Consider the following 19,459-nt stretch of genomic DNA (forward strand, 5'->3'; position numbering starts at 1 on the left):
TTCATGCCCAAGTAACTTCTCTAAAGTCCACTGGTTTTGCCTCCAGCACAGCAAGTGCCTACCTTAGAATTTTTGTACTAATTAATTTCTCATTAATATTGTATCCAACACTGTATTCAACTCAGGGAGATTAATTCTAATACAGAAATCAATTAAATCAAAATCCATACATCCTTTCTTTTTAACAATGAAGTGACATTTCCTGGAATAAAATTAATTTTTGCACTCTGTGTGACCTGTGACACAGACCTATCATCTGACTTAATTTGAAGAAATTATCAGCCTCAATCTTAACAATGTTACCCATCTTTGATATTCTTGGAACTTTTCAGCGTCTAGGAGTGCGCTTTGATGAATATTCTGGAGAATCATTTTACCAAGAGAAGTCCCAGGAAGTTCTAAAGATGTTGGAGGATAAAGGACTTCTTCAGAAAACAACGTATGGACTCATTATTCAATCTATTGGTGTAGTTTACTTAACATCTCAGTTGCATTTCAAATGAGATATGATGAGTGAGGTTTGTACGTAATCTAAGGGGAAGAGTTTTCTTTAGGTGGTTTTGGTAGCTGTTCCTGTCCAACAGGATTTGGGCACTCACAGCTAAAAATTAAGTTTGCCTTTTCTGTAGCTAGCACAGAAGCCTGGCCATGACAAATTAGATACAATGACAGTGTTCAACTCCTAATGACCTTTTAGGCTGTTAATTAGTTTGGTAGCTGCATGTTCCATTTAACGAGCAGAGTTAGATGAGATCCTTGCCTTGATGAAGGAGCTTCATGGCTGAACTGGGACAGAAGGTGTAGTCATGGAACGCCCCAGAACGTGGACAGGCGATTCCCTGGCATCAGCAGTGGTGACAACAAACTTAAAGGAACAGTCTTCAAAAAGACTTAGAGACAGTCATTCAAAGAAGAGAATGAGATTGTCTAGAGTAAGGGGGGGTTCCATGGTAAGGGGCCTTTGTTTTGGTTCTGACCTCTGTCATATGTAAACTTACCTGTATATCGGATCTGGCTTGCAGTTACTTCAGTGTTTTCTCTTAACTTATAGAAAAGGGACAGGAATTGTGGATCTTTCAGAAAAGAAAGACCTCTCATCGTTTTCCACCGTCATGCGTAGTGATGGGACATCTCTTTATATAACAAGGCAAGTAAGTCTATCTGTGTTTATTGCCATTTTTTTTGCCAGTTATCTTTTGTACATGAGTACGTTTGTAACTGGTAGTACAGATATTGAAGCTCTTTATTTCTGGGATGCAACACCTTGATGAATGAGTAATTGTAACTGGAACTAGTAATGTAACTATCATGGGATGAAAATGGCTCAGGAAAAACAACTGCTTTTAAATACTTTTCCTCCCCTTAAGAAGTCTGTTAGTAAATCTTCTCTTTCCATAAATCATAATACTTTCTCCAGCTATTGACTTTGAAAACAAAGCTAGGATCTCTTCATCTAATAAACATTTGCCAAATAATGAAGGTTTTAGAAAGACCTTTCCTTAAAATGTTATTGACAGTGTGATGCAGAAAAAAATGGCTTGTTCAGCCATGTCTTCATTCAATCAGTGGACCACCAGCACTGTAACATCAATTTTATCACTGTTTTCCTGCCTTCTCATCAGTATCCTAAAATTCGTCTTGGGTATTTTAATATGGAAGTCTTAACGGTTTCTTTGTGCCAGTAATGTAAATAAATCAGATGTCTAGCCCTCAGGGTAAACTGTGTACGGCTTTTCAGCACAAGAGTATTAGAGAGATGCTGCAGTCAGTCCTGCACGTTAGGGAGCAGCTGAATCCTGTAGCCAGATAGAGGCAAGACTGCCACAGCTGCATGCCCGCAGGTCCAACCAGTAGTAAGGCTGAGCGGCTGTTTCCAGTAGGCACACACATGTATATACACACAACCAACCAAACAGGGCAACGCAGACAAAACCCCTCTGCACTCAGACAGCGCAAATAGCCTCATTTTCTTCCCCTCTGGATGATTAGAATGAAGATCTATTAGTGTGAAGAAATATACACGTATGTATGTTTGTGTATACATATATATAAGTATGTGTATATATTTCACTGACCTTCAGTCCCTTTGCTTGCTGGCACCACAGGTGTGTGTCTTGTATCAGCCATAGTCCCCAGCTCCAGTTACTGATACTTAGACCTCCAAACTTACGTGCATGCAGAGGAGAGATGCCCTCACCCAGGAAAAGTTTGAAATGGACTTTAATGAGAAGACAGGATAGACTGCGCTGATCAGGTGCAGGGCACAACCGGAAAAACATACTAACCAGCAATCGGCTTACAAGCCACCTGTCCCTTTTATCGTCATCTCCCTCTCTATTCCCATATTTGGTTCCTCCCCTAAGCACCCCGTAATAAATCTTGTGCAGTTGCAAAATGCTTTTCCCTTGCATCCCGTGTGTCCCATGTGCCTTAGGCAGTAACCTCCCTTGGTCAGAAGGTGGTTCCTGGTGACCCCTGAGGTTGATTTCAGATGGGGACATGGGGCTGATGGCTTTCCTGTGACAGCCCTGGGAGGGGCTCGAGCAGGTTCTTTCTCTGTGCTACTTTGTGTGTGTGAAGATGAGCTTTTTATCATATAACCTGGTGCTGAGCACTGGGTTAGTTTTCCAGGAGAGGGTTGTTTCTCTCAGATCTCCCAGCTGATTGATTCTCCCAGTAGGCTGACAGAAACCAGACTTACTCTGTGCATAAGAATTGTTTCCTCAGTAACTTTCATAGCTGGTGGTTTAAAAAAACATTTCAAACACGTCATGAACAAAGTAGACATGTCCTCTTTCCTGTGTAAGACATATGTGGATCCCTCTAATCTGTCAGTCCTCTTCCCTCCAGAAGAGTAGATTATTTTCCCAAGAGGCAAATAATGAGGTATGTTTGAGTGAAAGTCCAAATAGTTTCTCGTTATCTTTTTCAGAGATCTTGCTGCTGCTATAGACCGAATGAATAAGCATAGCTGGGATACTATGATTTATGTGGTAAGTAATTCTAGACTCACCAAACGCTTTTGAGTCTGACTCTCGCCAATAACCCAGGGAGCCTCTTACTCCCCTTATGATTTTGGCACATGGTGTTTTTGGCAGTAAAATATTTGGCCAGAAACTGTGCCTCAATGTGGCAGTGTTTCTTGGTTTTGTTTCAGTTCATGACCCACAGAACAGTTGAAAAATCAGTTCTGGAGTTATTCTCTGTTTTAAAAATTCATTACAATTCATTTTAAATGAACTTTTACTCAATTGACATTGTATTTTCTATATAAATGTTGTAATTAATATTTAAACAAGTCAGAAAAAGCTGTTAGTGTTATAAGGGGTTGTGAAATTTTAATTTAGAAATTAATATTCTAAAATGAATCTAAGTCTACTCTCAAGTCCTGGTATCTTATCTGAAATGTAAATTTTCATGGCTTTGAACAATGTCTCGGTTTCATTACGTAGAAATCACACATAAAGTACTGCTTAATCAATCTCGAGCAGTTGTAGACAGGGAATCTTTTTATCATTTCTTGGATTGATTATTTTGCTCTTTAACAATTCCAGCAGTATTAGTAATGAGTGGCAGGATTATCTCCTCACTTGTGTGAAACTTTTTTTTAACAAGGACATATCACATGATGCTTTTAAATTTTCTTTCTCCCAGATTTAGAAAAAAACCCCCATGTTTAAACTCATGTTCTGTCATGTGAAGTCAATTAATGACCCGTGGAAAAAATCTGTAGGTTTCTGGCATGTTCTTTGTGATGCGTTTGGTAATGCCCATAAATCTTCTCCAGCGCAACTCTAATGTTACAAATACCATGACTGAGGGAAGGAATCAGTAAGCATAAAATTAAATACCCAGGTAGTTTAAAGTCTGACTTTTAGTTAAGTCACATTCCTCTTTTTATTTTCAGTCTTCAGGAAGTTTCCACTAACTTGTCATTCCCACAGGTGGTCATAGAACAGGGTTTTTTTTTTGTTGTGTTTTTTGGGGGGAGGTTACTACTACTGACTGGAACACAGTAGATTTGCTGGCATTGAAGAGCAGTGTGGCTGTGAAAGCGCAATGCATTAGGAGTTAAGGAAGCCTCCTGCCTAGTTCACGGGGGTAGGTAATTATTTGTATTTTTTATACCATAAGATGGTAGGGACAAAGGCAGAAGCAACAGTTAGAGAGAAAGAAAATCACTGGGTGGGTATTTTGCACAAATGAGGATGGGGACTGAATGTTAAGCTAATGCTAAAGCAAGTACAGAAGCCATAGTCTTGAGCTGACCGGCTGCTCATAGATGAACTCCAGTAACTGTTCACTTCCTCACCTGGGCCTCTTTGATCTACTCCTAGTCCAAATAGATAGGCATCAAAACCGGACTGTGGCGTGATCAATGTGACCATTATAATCAATGTCCCATTCAAACTGGAAATGACAGATTAGCCTGTCTAGTCCTGTTCTCTCAACCTTGCTAAGGTTGCATAGTTTTTGGATAACATGGTTAGTATTTCTACCATTTCTGACTTTCTGAGGACTGAGAAAGTGGGTCATAAAATGAAAGGGCGATGACATGAACTGCTAAGAGGGTTTGTGGGATGGCAAAACTCTGCCAGCCCTGCTGAGTTTTGCTGCTGTTTTGTGGCAGTGTTTTATAGTGGGTTAGGACTTTATTCATTGTTACAAGAGGTGGGAAGACTTCATGGATTTAAGTGAGAACACCAATGATTTTAGTCTTTAATTATTAAATTCAAATGTATTTCAGAATCCTGACCTTGTTACAAGAAAATTATTTAGAGGCTCTTGAGTCTTATTTCATAAGATCATCTTATTTTCATCGGATCAACTTGTTTAAGAGAGTATTAAATTGGTGTATTAGCTTTAATGCTGTAAGTCAGTGCATTCACCAATTTATATTTTAAATATCCTACTTATTTCATAAAAATGCAGCAATATGAGCAAAATATTCAAAACATTTAAAAATGTATGACAGCTATTATTAAAGAGGTTCTAAGATTCCATTGGATGTTGTATTGAAAATAGGAGATGAACACACTTTTAAATATGAAGAGTTAAATATAATCCACGCTGTCAGACTGCAAACTTCTCTCTTAAAGTTAACTACTTAGACTGCATTTAGACATATACAATTTTGGGGCCTGCAAGGAAAAAAACCTGGCATTCTTCACAATATGAATCTTCTTTTTGAGCATTTGTGTTGTTTTTGCCATGCTATGAAAAAAAAGTAGTTTTCAAAATGGTGGTGTCTGCAGGTTCATCTTTTTTAACCTACTTACACATCCATCTTTTGAGTATTACTTTTAGGCAGAGATGAAGTTGTGTGGTACTCCTAGTATTTATTTGCGTCCTTCTTAACAAATTTGGTTTTCATACAATTTTAATTGTCTGGATTGTTCAAGCATAATAAACACTCATTGTTATGCTTCTCGCAGTATCATACAGCATCCCAAAACCACAGGAGTTGATGCTTAGTTTTCAGGTGGCCAGCTGAAGCCTGAAATTCAGTTTGTACTGCCTGATTGGTATTCTTATCTTGGCCTCTCTTTTCATGTTCTTATTTCCATGGGAGTTTAAAGGATTATTAAAAAAAAAGCTATTAGATTATTATTAGATTATTTTCTGTTAATGATTTTAAATATTCTTCTGTATGCTATTTCTATATATGTTGGTCAAGACAAGTAATTACAAATTTAAGTCAGCTTTTAGTTTAGTTTTAGCTGAATATTCTGCTTGGTGAACAGTTGCAAAGAAGCAATTAAGTTCAGAAGAAATGGAGTCTTTTGTCAGTGAGTATTGTCATGATTTGTCACGATATCTACTCTCAAAAGACTGTAGTCCTTCAAAGAGGCTTTTAAATGCTGTGATTGTGGTCCAGGTGGTGAGGGACATGCTGTTGTGCGCGCAAAACAAAACCAGTTTCTGTCATAGAATGTATAATCTCTTGTAAAACAGGAGAATAGAGATGAATTCAGACCTAGAGGGAAGGAGAGGAAACAGCAAGGCAGCATTGACCAGTACAGTGAGCTGGCCTTAATCTAAACTTTATAAAGTTTATTTTGAGATCTTTTAGTGAGAGAGATCAGGCTTTGTTTTACAGGTACAGAGAGCTTCTCTCATAGGTAGGGCGCATGGAAAGGAAGGCTTTGTTAGAAATGATGACCACTGCTGTCCATTTATCAGCCTTGCCTGTGAATTGGCACAGGGAGAGGGGATGCATAGAAGCGGAGCAGGCTATGAGGAACTGCGAAAGAGGAGGCAGGTGCTTGAGGCTTGATACAATGGTAGAGTTCAGAAAGAAATGCAGATAAGCACTTCACTCACTGCTCACTCCCTGTCTTGGAACACCAAGCAAATAAGGAAATAGCGGTTATTTGGTTGTCACTGCAGTGTTTTTTAAGGAGGGGTGAAGGAGTTTTTGAGTGATGTAGTCAAAGCAACTAGGTAGGAGAGTGAATTTCATAGCAACAGCTGTAGCTAGACATACAAACGAAGATCATTGTTAGACATAAAGAAACTTCCATCAGAAACCCTCTTAAGTCATAGGAGAGAGTAATTGGAAGTGGAAGAGAGCACAAGATGCATCATTAATATGAAAATGTGATCATGTATACTTTTTTTTTTTTATTTAAAAATTATGCACCTGACTCATGACATAAAGCTCCACAAGTCATGCTGGAGACAAAAGAAACTAGTGGGTTCTGGAGACGGAAAGCTTAAAGAGGTGTTCTGTTTCTAAGCCAAAGGAACCTAAAAGTTTGGTCATGTAAAACATGGAAATATAACAAGAGTAGCAAAGTTCTGAAGTGGAGGCATTTTGTTTGATGGGCAGCTCACAGATTATGTGAAACTAAAGAACATCGTGGTTTCATTTCAGTTCATGGCTTTACACTCATGACCTAGGAATAATCATTTTTGAAAAGGTAGATTACTTTTTCTGACACGATGCAAAATCCCATTGCCATAGATTCCAGCTGTTACATTTTTCAAGTCTTGCCTGTCTTCATAGGTCTTAATTCTCCTTGCAGAGACTTACTGCACAGTATCTGCGGTGGTGTGTGTTTGTGTGTTGAAAGCTAATCCTTGTCAAACTTGGAGTGTTTTCTAACATGCACCAATTCTATTCCTTAGACAGATAAAAGTCAAAGTAATCACTTCCAACAGTTGTTCCAAATACTGAAGCTCATGGGTTATGACTGGGCAGAAAGGTATGTATTTATGAATCATAATTATATACCTTTTTTCTTTTTTCTTTTAAGAATTGTAATATGTACATTGGAATTTCAGTGCTCTTTCAGTGGTCTTTTGAAGAGAATCTCCTGATTGTGTTTGCCTGCTACCACACCATAGCACCCATCATGTAGGCATTTTGGATGAAACCATGCTACAAGATGTGCTGCTGGTGTGCAGCTAATGAACGCCAGAGCGCAAGCAGATATTTGGCCTGTAGGACACAACTAATGCTAGTCCAATAAGGAGGAAAAAATAAGAAAACAAAACTCTCAGAATTGTGTGCAATGTGGGCCTCAGGTCCTCAGCATCAACCTTTTCACTCTATATGTCTGCTCCTGCTGGCCTGCTTTATTTGCAAAGGGACACATGCCATGTGTTCAGGGTGTGAAAAACAGACCTGTCTCTCATTTAACGGGTCTTTCATAGCTGCTTGATGTAAAAATGGGAAAAAGGGAAACAATTTTTCAGAGACTTTATGGCATAGTTTCTGGGGTATTTTGTGATCACATATGAAACAATTACTTCTTGAAGTATGATATTTTAGCAGAGATCTGAATCTAAGTTTGAGTCACGCTTCAGGCTTGAAATATCTTTTGCAGGGAAACGTATCCCCACTCTTATTCGTTGTCGTTACCGGTCTTGTTAGCAATCTGAGCAAAGGTCAATAATGGATCTGCAGACTAAATTGTATTCCTCTCTGACAGACTGCATGTCTTTTGTGGTTAAATATAGGATTTTAGCCTTCAGGAATATTAGTCTGCCTCCTTTCACAATGCTTAAAGTTGCACTAAAATTACCTTAGGTTATAGATCCAAAATAATGCTTGGGATTATTGTGAGCAGAAGCAATGAATGTTTTATTATTAGCAATGATTAATTACACTTTTAGTATAATGTGGCCACAATAGGATTATTATTACTCCCTTTCTAATGTTATTAACAAATCTGCGTTGCCACAGTAATTTGATCTGTCTACATCCTGCCTCTCCTCAATTTATTGCAATTTATTGCATTGAGTCCTCTGTACTAAAGCTAGTAGCAAGAGGGGTTCCCAAGAGCACGCAAATGACCAGGTTATCATAATTCTGATCATAATTTTCCCATTATATAATAAGTGTGGAGCTTTGGTTGCTGAAATGAGAGTTACTGATTATATCACCAAGCTTCCCACGTTGGCGCACTATTTATTCAGCTGTTATTGCTGTTTCCTGGTAAGAATCCAGCTCTGAACAAACACTGCAAACATTTCTCTTGATTAAAATGTAATTTTAGGTCCTGCTGCTTTTCAACACAGGTGCCAGCATGTGTCTTTTGGTCTAGTTCAAGGGATGAAGACTCGGAGAGGAGAAGTAATTTTCCTGGAAGATGTTTTAAATGAAGTTCGTTCAAGGATGTTACAAAACATGGCTTCCGCAAAAAGTTAGCTATTTCAGGTCTTATTAATTTCTTTTGATGTTCTGTGTTGATCAAAAATGTGTCGTCTTTTCTACCTTTCACTTCTCCCTGCATCATACTGACCACAGGGATATGCCCTGATCTGTGCACTTTTTCTGTCTCACGTAACACAAACAAGTGTTAAAATAATCCTTTGCAACTCTGTGAACTTCCCTAAGTTACAGATTTGCAAATTTTAACATTCAGTGAAATTATTTCATCATGCTTTTGCCCTGGGAAGGAAGTACCTGCCTTTGGGGAACAACAGTTGCTTTTTTCTGGAGGGACAAACTAGTCGATAGTGGGTTTGAGACTTAAGTTCAGGGAACAGTCAGATTTTATCCAAAGGATTTGTAGCTCTGACAGTTTTCTCTGGCAAAATTGACTGTAGCTTGTCTGCAGCTACTGCCTTGTCACCCTCCCAGCTTTGTGACTGTTTCCAGAGTCCCCAGGAGGTCACTGCTCTGCAGCAGAATCTGCTGAAGGGGATGTTTACCTGCACCTCGGGCTGTGGCTCTAGAGCTGTTTCCTCTTGACGCAGTAAAGATTCAAGCAGTTCCCGGTGAAATGCTGCCCCCTCTTGTGCTTTCTGGGGTTAGGTGCTGAACTGAATCAATGAACTGATCAGGTGAAGTAGTGTGCATCTTCCTTGCTCTGCCTCCTCACCTTTTTTAATCCAGGTGATTTTGCTTGTAGATAGGACAAGGAGAAGGGAGGGCAGGCAGAATGATAGAAGGGTAACCCTCGATTCAAACCAGTTTTAGTGAAGAGAGGAATGGAGCTTAGAGCTTCAGTTTAAAGGTCAGTATTGTAGCTGAGTGCAAAGCAAATTTATTTTTATGCTGGAGTGAACTGACAAGGCAGAGGTACAGACCCATGTTCCATTGCACAAGCAATAGGCAGAAGAACAGCTAAAAGAAGTAATGCGTTCAGATGGCACTGCAGTATTCCCCAGAGCTTACCCATTAGATCCTGAATCCTACCTGTGCTTGTAGAAGTTTCCCCCCTTGTGTTTGAACTCCTGCCTTTCTTAAATTAGAAATCTTAAATCCCCGACTCATAGCAATGTCTTCAATGTTTGTAAAGTGTTTGGATACACAGTGGAAGATGTTACAAACTTGTGTGTGGCGTCAAAATGCCTCACTCTCATTGAAAAGATTTTGGGAGCTGGGCATCTAACAGCCAATGCTAGCTTTGAAAATCACACCTATGTGGAGCTGAAGCTGGTTCGTTAAATACCTTTGTATAAACTCTGCTGTTAACTATACACAGCTCTTCTGCTATTTAAGTTTCCATTATTGGCATATTTTTTCTTTCTACTCTTCGCAATGAATCCTGCAGTCCATGTAAGTCCTCTCTATAATGTCTGTTATTTCCTTTGCTGCTTTACTTTCTCTTAGATAGCTTTGTCAGCGTCTCATCAAGCATCTAAACGAAAGCCTGAATTCTGAGACAGTTGTTGTGTTCTGAAACAAATCTCAGTTATGAAATGTAACCATGTAATCTAAACATAAGTCTTTGTGAATGAATAGCCAGTCTGAGACTGGCTGCTACAAACTATGCCCACACTTTTCAAGCTTAATCCTTTCTGAATTTCGTAAATAGCAAAGGTATGAGTGTGTGAAGTACTCAAAGTTGTGTCAGTTGGCGTTGCTGACCTGGCACAAAGAAGTAGCAAAGTGAAAGACAGAAATCTAAGTATACTAAAACTGTACTGCAAAACTGTTTGAGCTTAAGTAGTGCCTTAAGAGAACAGCTGAATTCTCCAATTCTGCTGTTAGTGAGAAATCAGCTGGGACAGCAAATCGTAAGCTGAACTCTGCAGATTTAATAGATTACATAGGTAAATCATGCCTGACTAATCTACTGTCCTTCTGTGATGGAGTAACTGCATCAGTGAACAGTGCAAGAGCTATGAATGTTGTCTACCTGGACTTCTGTAAGGCCTTTGATATGGTCCCCCTAAACATTCTTACCTCTAAATTGGAGAGATACAGATTTAATGGATGGACTGTTAGATGGACAAGGAATTGGCTGGTTGGCCATGTCCAAAGTGTTAGATTTCAGTGGCTCAATGTCCAAGGTGGAAACCAGTAACAAGTGGTGTCCCTTAAGGGTGCGTACTGGGACCAATAGTATTTAATGTCTTAATCAATTACATAGACAGTGGGATCAAGTGCACCCTCAGCAACTTTGCAGAGGACACCAAGCTGAGTGGTATAGTTGACATGCCTGAGGGACAGGATGCCATACAGAGGGACCTGGACAGGCTTGAGGAGTGGACCTGTGTGAACCTCATGAGGTTCAGCAAGGCCAAGTGCAGGGTCCTGCACCTGGGTCAGGGCAACCACCAGTATCAGTACAGGCTGGGAGATGAAGGAATTGAGAGCAGCCCTGCTGAAAAGGACTTAGGGGTACTAGTGGATGAAAAATTGGACATGAGCTGGCAATGTGCGCTTGCAGCCTTTAAAGCCAATTGTATCCTGGCCTGCATCAAAAGAAGCGTGGCCAGCAGGTCAAGGGAGGTGATTCTGCACCTCCACTCTCGTGAGACCCCCACCTGGAGTTCTGCCTCCAGCTCTGGAGCCCTCAGCACAGGAAAGACATGGACCTGTTGGACCTTTATTGGCATCTCCAAGTCTGAGCAAGGGAGTCCTTATGCTATTACAGACTTAAGATTTCTTTTTCTCTGTTTCTCTTCAGCAACCAAAGAGATAGAAGACCCTATGGAGACAGCAGAGAAAGTTGGTCTTGCAGCACTAATAATTCAGGTGAGTCTGAGCTGCCTCGTGAGATGTTTGCATCTTCTGTGAAAAGTTAAAAATTGAGATGAAGAGCCATATTTAGGTGACATTATTTTTCCAGGACTTCCGGGGCCTTCTGTCATCTGATTATCAGTTTAGCTGGGATCGAGCTCTTCAAAGTCGTGGAGATACAGGCGTGTTCTTGCAGTACTCCCATGCCAGACTCCACAGGTAAGAGGAGTGTTTGTATGCAGAAGTACTATTTGACAGGTATTTTAACCTTATTAATTTACTGCTTAGTTAAGTAGTAGTGTTAACTCCTTCCCTAAATATGACACATGTTCATGTTTTCAGCAGAGGTGTGAGTTTATGATAGGAATCACTGCGACTTTCCAGAAGAGCAAGCCAATTAAAATGAAATTTCCACCTCATTTCCACAGGGCTGAGCTAACTGTGTACTTTCCCAGTTCTAGGAACAGCCTCTCTATGTGTTTGGTGTCAGTGATGAAGAACAGTGGCCCTAGGATTAAGGAAACTGATGTAAAAAACAAAATGCCCGTACTCATAAAATATACCAAATCACAGAACTTAGATGGTTTTGGCTACCACTGTGGCTCGTGGGTTTTTGTTAACGTTCTGTTACTTCCCACTGTTCCCAAGTTGAAAAGCAGACCCCTTCCTGTTGATTCAGGTCAAACACCTGACATGTTTAATTATTTTTTTAAAAGAATTTTAGAAGAGCCCAATTTGAACAGTTTTAGCAATTATAGTGATCTTTCAGAGCATTTTTAATGCACACATGGATGTGTATTTGCATAAAAGCATGTGAGATACCTTCCTGGATAAGGCCAAAGGTCCGTACAGCCTGGTATTCTGTCCGAGGCGATGGTAAGAGGGAGATCGTATTCAGGGAGAGCGTGCAAGCCTGAGCCCTCTCTGTAGTCTGTTTCTCTTGTACTCCCCTATCATCTAGGTATTGATGGTACTCGGGTACCATTACTAGGGTATTAACTACCTCCCTAATCCTTTTAGCGTCAGCTTCTGAACCTGTTGTCTATGCATTTCTCTAATCCTGTTGATACTGAATGGCTATCACAGATTTTAATTTTTGAAGTCAGCTAGTGTGTCTCAGTGTTCCATTCAGCTTGAGCAGAAGATGCCTAGCCTTTTTCCTTAAGAACACAAATGTCTGTTTTTCTTGTTCAAGCTTTGTTTTTCATGCTTACCTTTTAGTTTAGAACAGATGCATGGGAATAAGCAGCTAACTGACGTTAATGTGGCGTGCTTGCAAGAGCCAGATGCCATCTCTGTTCTTCAGCATCTTCTCAGGTTTGTCTAGTTTTCTTTCCAAATACCAGTTCCCTTAAAATAAATTTCTGGATTTGCTGCCAGCCTGTTGAGCAGGCACAGATTGCACGATCATAGGAGGAAAAATGGCTATTTCAGGCAATGGCTTGTCTATTGGGTCACACTGATTGCAACGATAGCCCTCCCTTGAAATCTTCATGGACTCTAGAAGCCATATGAGGGAAAGGCAATATTTGGAATATACTCTGCATACATGAGCCTCTTCACAAAAATATGCTAAGCTCTATACAAATACTAGCTGCAGATTTGCTCCGTCCCTGTCATGGATGGAGTGATGCACTTCACTCGTGAGAGAAGCAGCAAAACATTTAGTGTTATAAATCAGGGATTTAACAAAGTTTCATAGTAAATGTGACAGTGTTTTAACAAGATTCAATGGTGAGGCACACTTGGTTATTTACTGTAGAGGGGAGAGGGTCAGACAGAGCTGTCAGGGAGACCCTCCCATTGAGCTGAGGTTCAGAAAAGACTCCCTTGCTTTCTGAACTCCTTCTCAGAGAGGAGTCTAGGTGTGGCTGGATCCCGTCCTAGTCCCAGACTCGGTCAACGATTTATGTCTAAAGGATTATATATGGGCAGTCAATCCTTTATGTCACTTGGCTAAGATTTTAAAGTTTAGCATGCTATAAACCACTTACCGAGGATCTGTTGTGGCAAGGAACCTCTTATCTTGGGAAGTAACCTTGAGATGTGTCCCTACTCAAGGGGAGATCCTGGCGTGCGCCCACTTCCGTGCAGGAGAGCTCAAAGGGCTCTTGGGCTGTTCACATTTTATGGGGGTAAGATTGACTTATAGTCATATTTGCGTATCAGCCACAGTACCAGCGTTGCTCAAGTTAGTCCTTGGCTATTGTGTTGTTATATGTCTCCCGGAAACCACCTTTGAGTCCAGATGCAGCCATCATGATTAGATGCACCCATGATGACCACCATGGGTGGTTATCGCTTGGGCAGGGTTAGGGGAGATAAAGGTCAGGTTGGGGATGGGGGGAGAGCACATCATCGCAGTCCCTCTTGTTCTGCTTTTGTCATGTGGGAAAGGGGAGAGGAAGTGCTTCTGGGAGCAGTGAAATGGAGTGAGTATGTGCATGAACATTGAGTAGCTCAACATCCTTCAGAGCTACTGAACGTGCACAACTAATACCTGTCAATAGTAGTAACGTTCTTCATTAATTCAGTCTTAAAGTTCAGCAGTTTCTGTTTTCATTATCTCATAGATAGATAAATACTTAAAATACAGAGGCAGGGGAGTTGTCCATGTTGCGCAGCCCGTAATGGAATTGGAATTGAGGCTTTCAGAATTCCTAGTGAGAGGTCCCGTATACTGCATTGCGCACTGCACAGTGCTGAAGAATTAATTCCTTTGGCCACGCTGAGGGCGTGTGTTTAAAATTCAGACTTTGAAAATTCCTGTCAGAGTCCCAGGTGGCTCCTTCCAGCCTGCAACTATAGGTTGGAGAGTCCTACCATTAACTGTAATTGTCTCAAGGGCTGCCTGTTATTTATCGTATGCTGCGTGCTCTCTTGAGGGATAGCAAGACCAGCCAGCACTCTAAATAAGACCAGTAGTGTCTTATTTATCCAATGCAATTGTATTTCACAGAAAGCTCGTGGGTTGTTTCTTGGCTTTTATCAGATTAGTGTATAGCTGCCTGTCTTATGTGTGAAAACTGACAGGGTTAATGTATTTCAGGTTGATTCGCAGGGATCACTGCATCCCAGATGTGTCCATTTTCCAACAGAGGTTGTTGCTGCACTCCAGGGCTGTTGGCTTTTATAGAGCTTCAGGTCTGCTTATTGCAAAGTCTGACCAAGCACCATATAGAATTTGCATGAAACGTCTCCTGGGGCCTTTACTTCCAGCAGAAAGCAGCATTTAGGTTATCCATTAGACCAGGTACTCAGTGGTTAACAAACTCACATTTAAATATCCCATGATTTCGTGAGTAACAGTTAGCGTTCAGCCCTCCTTGTGAGTTGCCATGAGTAGATGCTTCTTGAAAAGTTTCCACGATGAACACTCCTGAGTTGTCAGAAGCCCACTTCCCATGGCTCTGCTTCTGCTGTTTGAAAAGCTACCAAACATTTTCCTTTAAAATTAGCTGACCAGTTCTGAATACTGTTAACTTTTCAGACTAATGAGTAGTAGATTGAAGGTAGCATGCATATCCCTGCAAAAGCGGGTTTATTTAACTGATAAAATAATCTAACAAGCTGTCATAAGCCAACACTGAAATGGCAGCTTCATGAAGCAACAAAGTTGGTATCAAAAGAAGGACCCTTCATTTGATACCAACTTTGTTGCTTTATTAATGGCTGTTTGATGGTGCTCCCCAGTTCTCCTGCAAGCTTGCCTTTAAAGAAGGAAGATCCCGGGAAGTTCAGCATGGGCATGCTGGTGGGAATGGGCCTGGGAGCTGAGCAAAGACCAGGAATTCCACTCCCCACTTTGAATTTGAAATCTATTCAGCCCCAGAGGCGTTGGTAACTTCTTGCAGGCTGTGAAAAAGAGGGTGTGCACAAGTGGACACCAAAACACATGAAGAAAAAATATGGATCTCCATGACTCGGCCTGTATTATCCAGTTTAATTAATAGTGTCTTACATAAGTTGATTTTATTCCAGGATTATGTAAACCCACTTTGTTTTTGTCTTTTCTAATGTTATAAGATTCCCTTTAGCTACTTAAAATTCTAAGCTGCGTTTACTAAAGGCAACATCCTCTAAGGGACTATTTTGACTGCCTTGGTTATTTAATACATGTTTTTTGCTCCTAGGAACTTACAATTAGTGTTGAAATGTAAAACCAGACATAATGTTCCAGGAGCAAATATAGCTCTTGTGTTCTCTTTGCTATAACCTGCCTCTCTGAGCTCTGCTATCTACAGTGTTTGCATGAAGAGGCGCAGAAGCAATCTCCTTTAACAATAAGTGAACAAAGAAGAAATAATGAATTGTGTGCTAATTACATGGCTTAAGTCTGGTTCAGAAGATTATCTTTGTAAATTCTGCAGTTGTGGTTGCGCATTTGTTCTGACTGAAGCAAGTCTGATGAGCCTTACATATGAGTACACCTTCCTACCACTTTAACACCAAACAACCCTTGTCTTTCTTCACAGGTATGATGAGGTGCTGTATAGATCTTCTCAGGATCTGCAGCCCAAGCACATTGTCAGCTACCTCCTCACACTTAGGTAAGGTGATTGCTGATACTGGCATCTGTCTCCGGTAAGGACAGGTCTTCCTGAGCTGGCTCTGCAGCCCTCACGTCTGCTCTGCTTTGAAGAGTAAAAATAGTGGGAAGATGTAAATTTGTGGGACGGTTTCTCTGGAGCAGGAAAGGTGTAAAGTGTGATAGCAAATAACATAATAAATAGTAGAGATTGAGGTTGGAACCAGGAATAAAGGAGCCAGGAGCCTCCTCAGAAATGAATTGCTCTCAAGAAAAAAGAATCACCTGGCCGTAACCCGGTGTCTGAACCCAAAATCACGCTGGACTAATCGTATCTTAAAGAGCAGATTTCAGTTGATAATATGCTCTCAAATCTCAACATTTCAGCTAGGAAATTTTGTCCAAACCCCTTTTAACCACTGATCTCAGCCTAAGTGTTGAGATGGACAAAGCATATTATGACTGTAAGTCATACTGCGTGTGACCTCCATAGGGAGGGTCCCCACAGGGACCTGTCTGATTTAACAGCGCAGTGAAATGCTGGAGCAGACTTGCTGGATGAAGCTATAGAGCCTGTGTGGGGAAGGCTTTAACAAGTTAAGGAAAATTGTATAAGGAATCATGCACCTTGGGAATGACAGGGCAGGCTCTCAAGGATCTTTCCAGACCAGTTTTGGTTTGGTTTTTTTTGGGGGGGAGGGGGAGCGGAGAGATTGTTTGTGGTTTGGTTTTTTTTATGAGCATTAAGTTGTTGATGGCATGCCCTGACAACATGCAGGCTACAGAAAAACATGTCCTCCTTCAGCCAGGTGGAAGAGGCTGTTGGAAAGACGACTCTGGCACACTGCAGTGGTGGCTCTTCCAGTTCTGCTGCTTTCCGTAGCCTGTAGCGCTGCTCTTGTCAGGAGACGTGCTGGTTCTCACCATTCTCACCCTGGTTTCCATTTCAGCCATCTCGCAGCCGTGGCGCATAAAACTCTTCCTGTGAAAGGCAGCGCTTCTGAAGTAGCCCAGGTATGGCACAGCATTGTTAGGTGTCTTGAGTCTGTGTAGGGCACCCCAGAGGAATGATCCAGCAGGGCTTTGCCAAGCCAGCTGTGTAACCACGGGGTGAATCTGCACCTGCAGGCTAATGAGCCAACAGCAGCCTGTCCCGTGGGCGGCACCGCTCCGGGACAGCAGAGCTTGCTGTTCAGGGATGCGCTTTCGGGAAAGGGCTGCTCTGCGTTATCTTTCCGAAACAGAACACTCCATAAGGACAATTGCACCAAACCCAGTCAAACCTCTTTCCTTCTCATCACCTGTCCTTTGGAGCTTTTTAAAAGTTAAACATTTGAGCATTTAATTTGCTGGTTAATTTCTGATGGTTTCCTTTAGTGGCTATGTGGGAAGACAGAGACTTAGGAGGTAACTGACTCTTTCTCCTCCCTCTCGCCACCTACATATCCCAAGTTGTCTGTACTGCCTTTCTAAAGTGCTGAGGCTGACAACTGTTAATAAGCAGTTCCAAATAGATGCAAATTATTTTCTACTGATCTCTCGGGCAATGTCTGACCCCTTAACTGCTCCATAAATGATCCACTAATTGCACTGCCCTCCTTATTTTCTTTTTCATCTATTTCAAAAGCAGTTACCTATCTGATTTCAGGAGGAAATCACATTTAAGTGTCAAGGTGGGTTGTGGGGGGAAAAAATTTCAGTGGAATTGGAGCTGCGCTCTGTAGTTGAGCTTAGATGCTACAGGTATTCCTGCCTTTGAAGACGGTTCCATGCATTCTTGGGAAGAACAACTAAGCCCAAGCTACAAGGAAAATTTCATTTCCTTATCTTGTAAAAAAAAAATATTTCTAAATATCTTACACTGTGACAGCTTTCAGAAACTATTTATTTGGGGCAATGTTGTTAGAGCCCTTCCCAAACAGCCAGCTGTGTAACAGCTAAGACACTGACGAGGAAGAGTGAAATTTTCAAAGCAGCCCATAGTTCCTTGACAGCCTCTAACCCAGGCATAGTGAGATTCCAGCAGTATCCTCAGGCTGTAGCAGCCTGTGGTGCATGAAAGATTTTCACTTTTTAGTCATCACTACTCTTTTGCAGGCATCTCCTCTGGTCGCTCTGCCCTGAGGGTACTAGACTGGGCTTTCCAGCTTCCCTTCATTGACAAAAGTGTCCCTCTGTTGACGCAGCAATAGGCTGTCAACAGCAGGTGTGAATTCTGCCAGCATTGGTGTGTTATTCAGTATTCAGACTCTGTGTGTGTGTATGCCCTGCAAGGGGACAGAGGATGCACACGGTGTTCCCACCTCTGACAGGCTGCTCCTAACTGCTGCCCTGAGAACTATGCCTTATTCTGTAGCGATACTGTAAGCTGACGGCTATTCTTGTTTTCCAGGCAAGGCTCTGTCTCTTTCAAGCTGCACGCTCGGTTCTAGCCAACGGCATGGAACTTCTTGGCATTACACCTGTAACTCAAATGTAACGAGGCCGTACGCAATGTAAAGTCACATCTCCTAGTAAAAGGATTGTTTTCAAGAGAATATAAATACTCTCCTGTGTGTCATGGCTAATGCAGTCTGGAAACTCGCTGTCTGCTCTTGGAGGTTTGTATCCTCCATCATACCAACTGCAGAAGGGCACGCATGCCACAGTGCTTTGGGGGAGGCCAGGGCTGTCGCAATCACTTTCTCCCAGGCACTTGGCAGGAGTAGCATACTTAAATACCAGGTAGACTAGTGTCTTCCCATAAAAGCAAACTGGTGTGTGCTTACCTTTGTAAATATAACATCCTTTTGGTAGAGGAAGCAGTGTTACCTGCGCTGCCCTAAGCAATCAAAGTTCTCCCCTTCTGCGGCTGCCATTGTGTACTTAGCCCTAATGGTAAAACAGCTTACAGGCGGGTTCTAGACTGTAACAAACTGAGTTAGACCATGCCAGAGGAATTTTTTTTCCTGCGTCTTGTACTGCACTTCCCTTTCAGTAACAGTAGCCAAGACTAACTGCCAACTCTGTCGCATCCTGTTCCTCGCCCATTTCTCTGTCCCACCAGCGTGATGACTGGGGAGAAGAGGGTTTGCTGCCCAGCTGGTGGAACAGGAACTGCGGTGCTCCCTGAGCACTGTACACAGAGTCAGACGTGGTAGGTGCTGCTTAACACCCCTGAGCCATCATACTGCTGAAGAAAGGTAGAGCATCATCTGTAAGGTAGTGTAGGTGGCTACTCCAGCCACTAAAATGCCTGACAATACCCACCAGAGCAGCACTATGGTGACATGCTGTTTAAATGCACAGAGCACTTGGCAAAAAGGAGCGAATTTATGCATGTTTGTCATTGCTGCATTTAACATGCCCCACTTTCAAGTAAAAACCCAGCTGGTTAACTCATGGCTGAAGGAACCTCACCAGAATATAAACTTGGTCACATTCTTGACTCCACTTTGAATGTAAATGAGTTGCCCAAAGCACCAAAGTAAGTTTTCCCTCAATGCACAGTTGGAGTTTCTGGAAGGGTT

At 41.6% G+C, this 19,459-nt stretch overlaps 1 protein-coding gene across 4 annotated transcripts in view; it reads left to right on the plus strand.

Moving 5' to 3' along the window:
- RARS2 (arginyl-tRNA synthetase 2, mitochondrial) overlaps positions 1-19,402 on the plus strand; it is a 39,349-nt gene extending 19,947 nt beyond the window's left edge. For 3 of the 4 annotated variants that reach the window (XM_074581194.1, XM_074581197.1, XM_074581196.1), the window contains 11 exons: positions 333-439; positions 1,052-1,147; positions 2,933-2,993; positions 7,132-7,208; positions 8,527-8,651; positions 11,370-11,437; positions 11,532-11,641; positions 12,644-12,739; positions 15,898-15,972; positions 16,901-16,964; positions 18,343-19,402. In XM_074581194.1, coding sequence (XP_074437295.1) covers positions 333-439; positions 1,052-1,147; positions 2,933-2,993; positions 7,132-7,208; positions 8,527-8,651; positions 11,370-11,437; positions 11,532-11,641; positions 12,644-12,739; positions 15,898-15,972; positions 16,901-16,964; positions 18,343-18,429 — 966 coding nt within the window. In that variant the 3' untranslated portion in view covers positions 18,430-19,402. Of the gene's footprint in view, positions 1-332; positions 440-1,051; positions 1,148-2,932; positions 2,994-7,131; positions 7,209-8,526; positions 8,652-11,369; positions 11,438-11,531; positions 11,642-12,643; positions 12,740-15,897; positions 15,973-16,755; positions 16,965-18,342 lie in introns of all 4 variants that reach the window. The other variant, XR_012586305.1, reaches the window with a different exon arrangement.
- The last annotated feature ends 57 nt before the right edge of the window (positions 19,403-19,459 follow it).

Source organism: Larus michahellis, chromosome 3 (genome assembly GCF_964199755.1).
Source record: "Larus michahellis chromosome 3, bLarMic1.1, whole genome shotgun sequence".
Lineage (NCBI taxonomy): Eukaryota > Metazoa > Chordata > Aves > Charadriiformes > Laridae > Larus > Larus michahellis.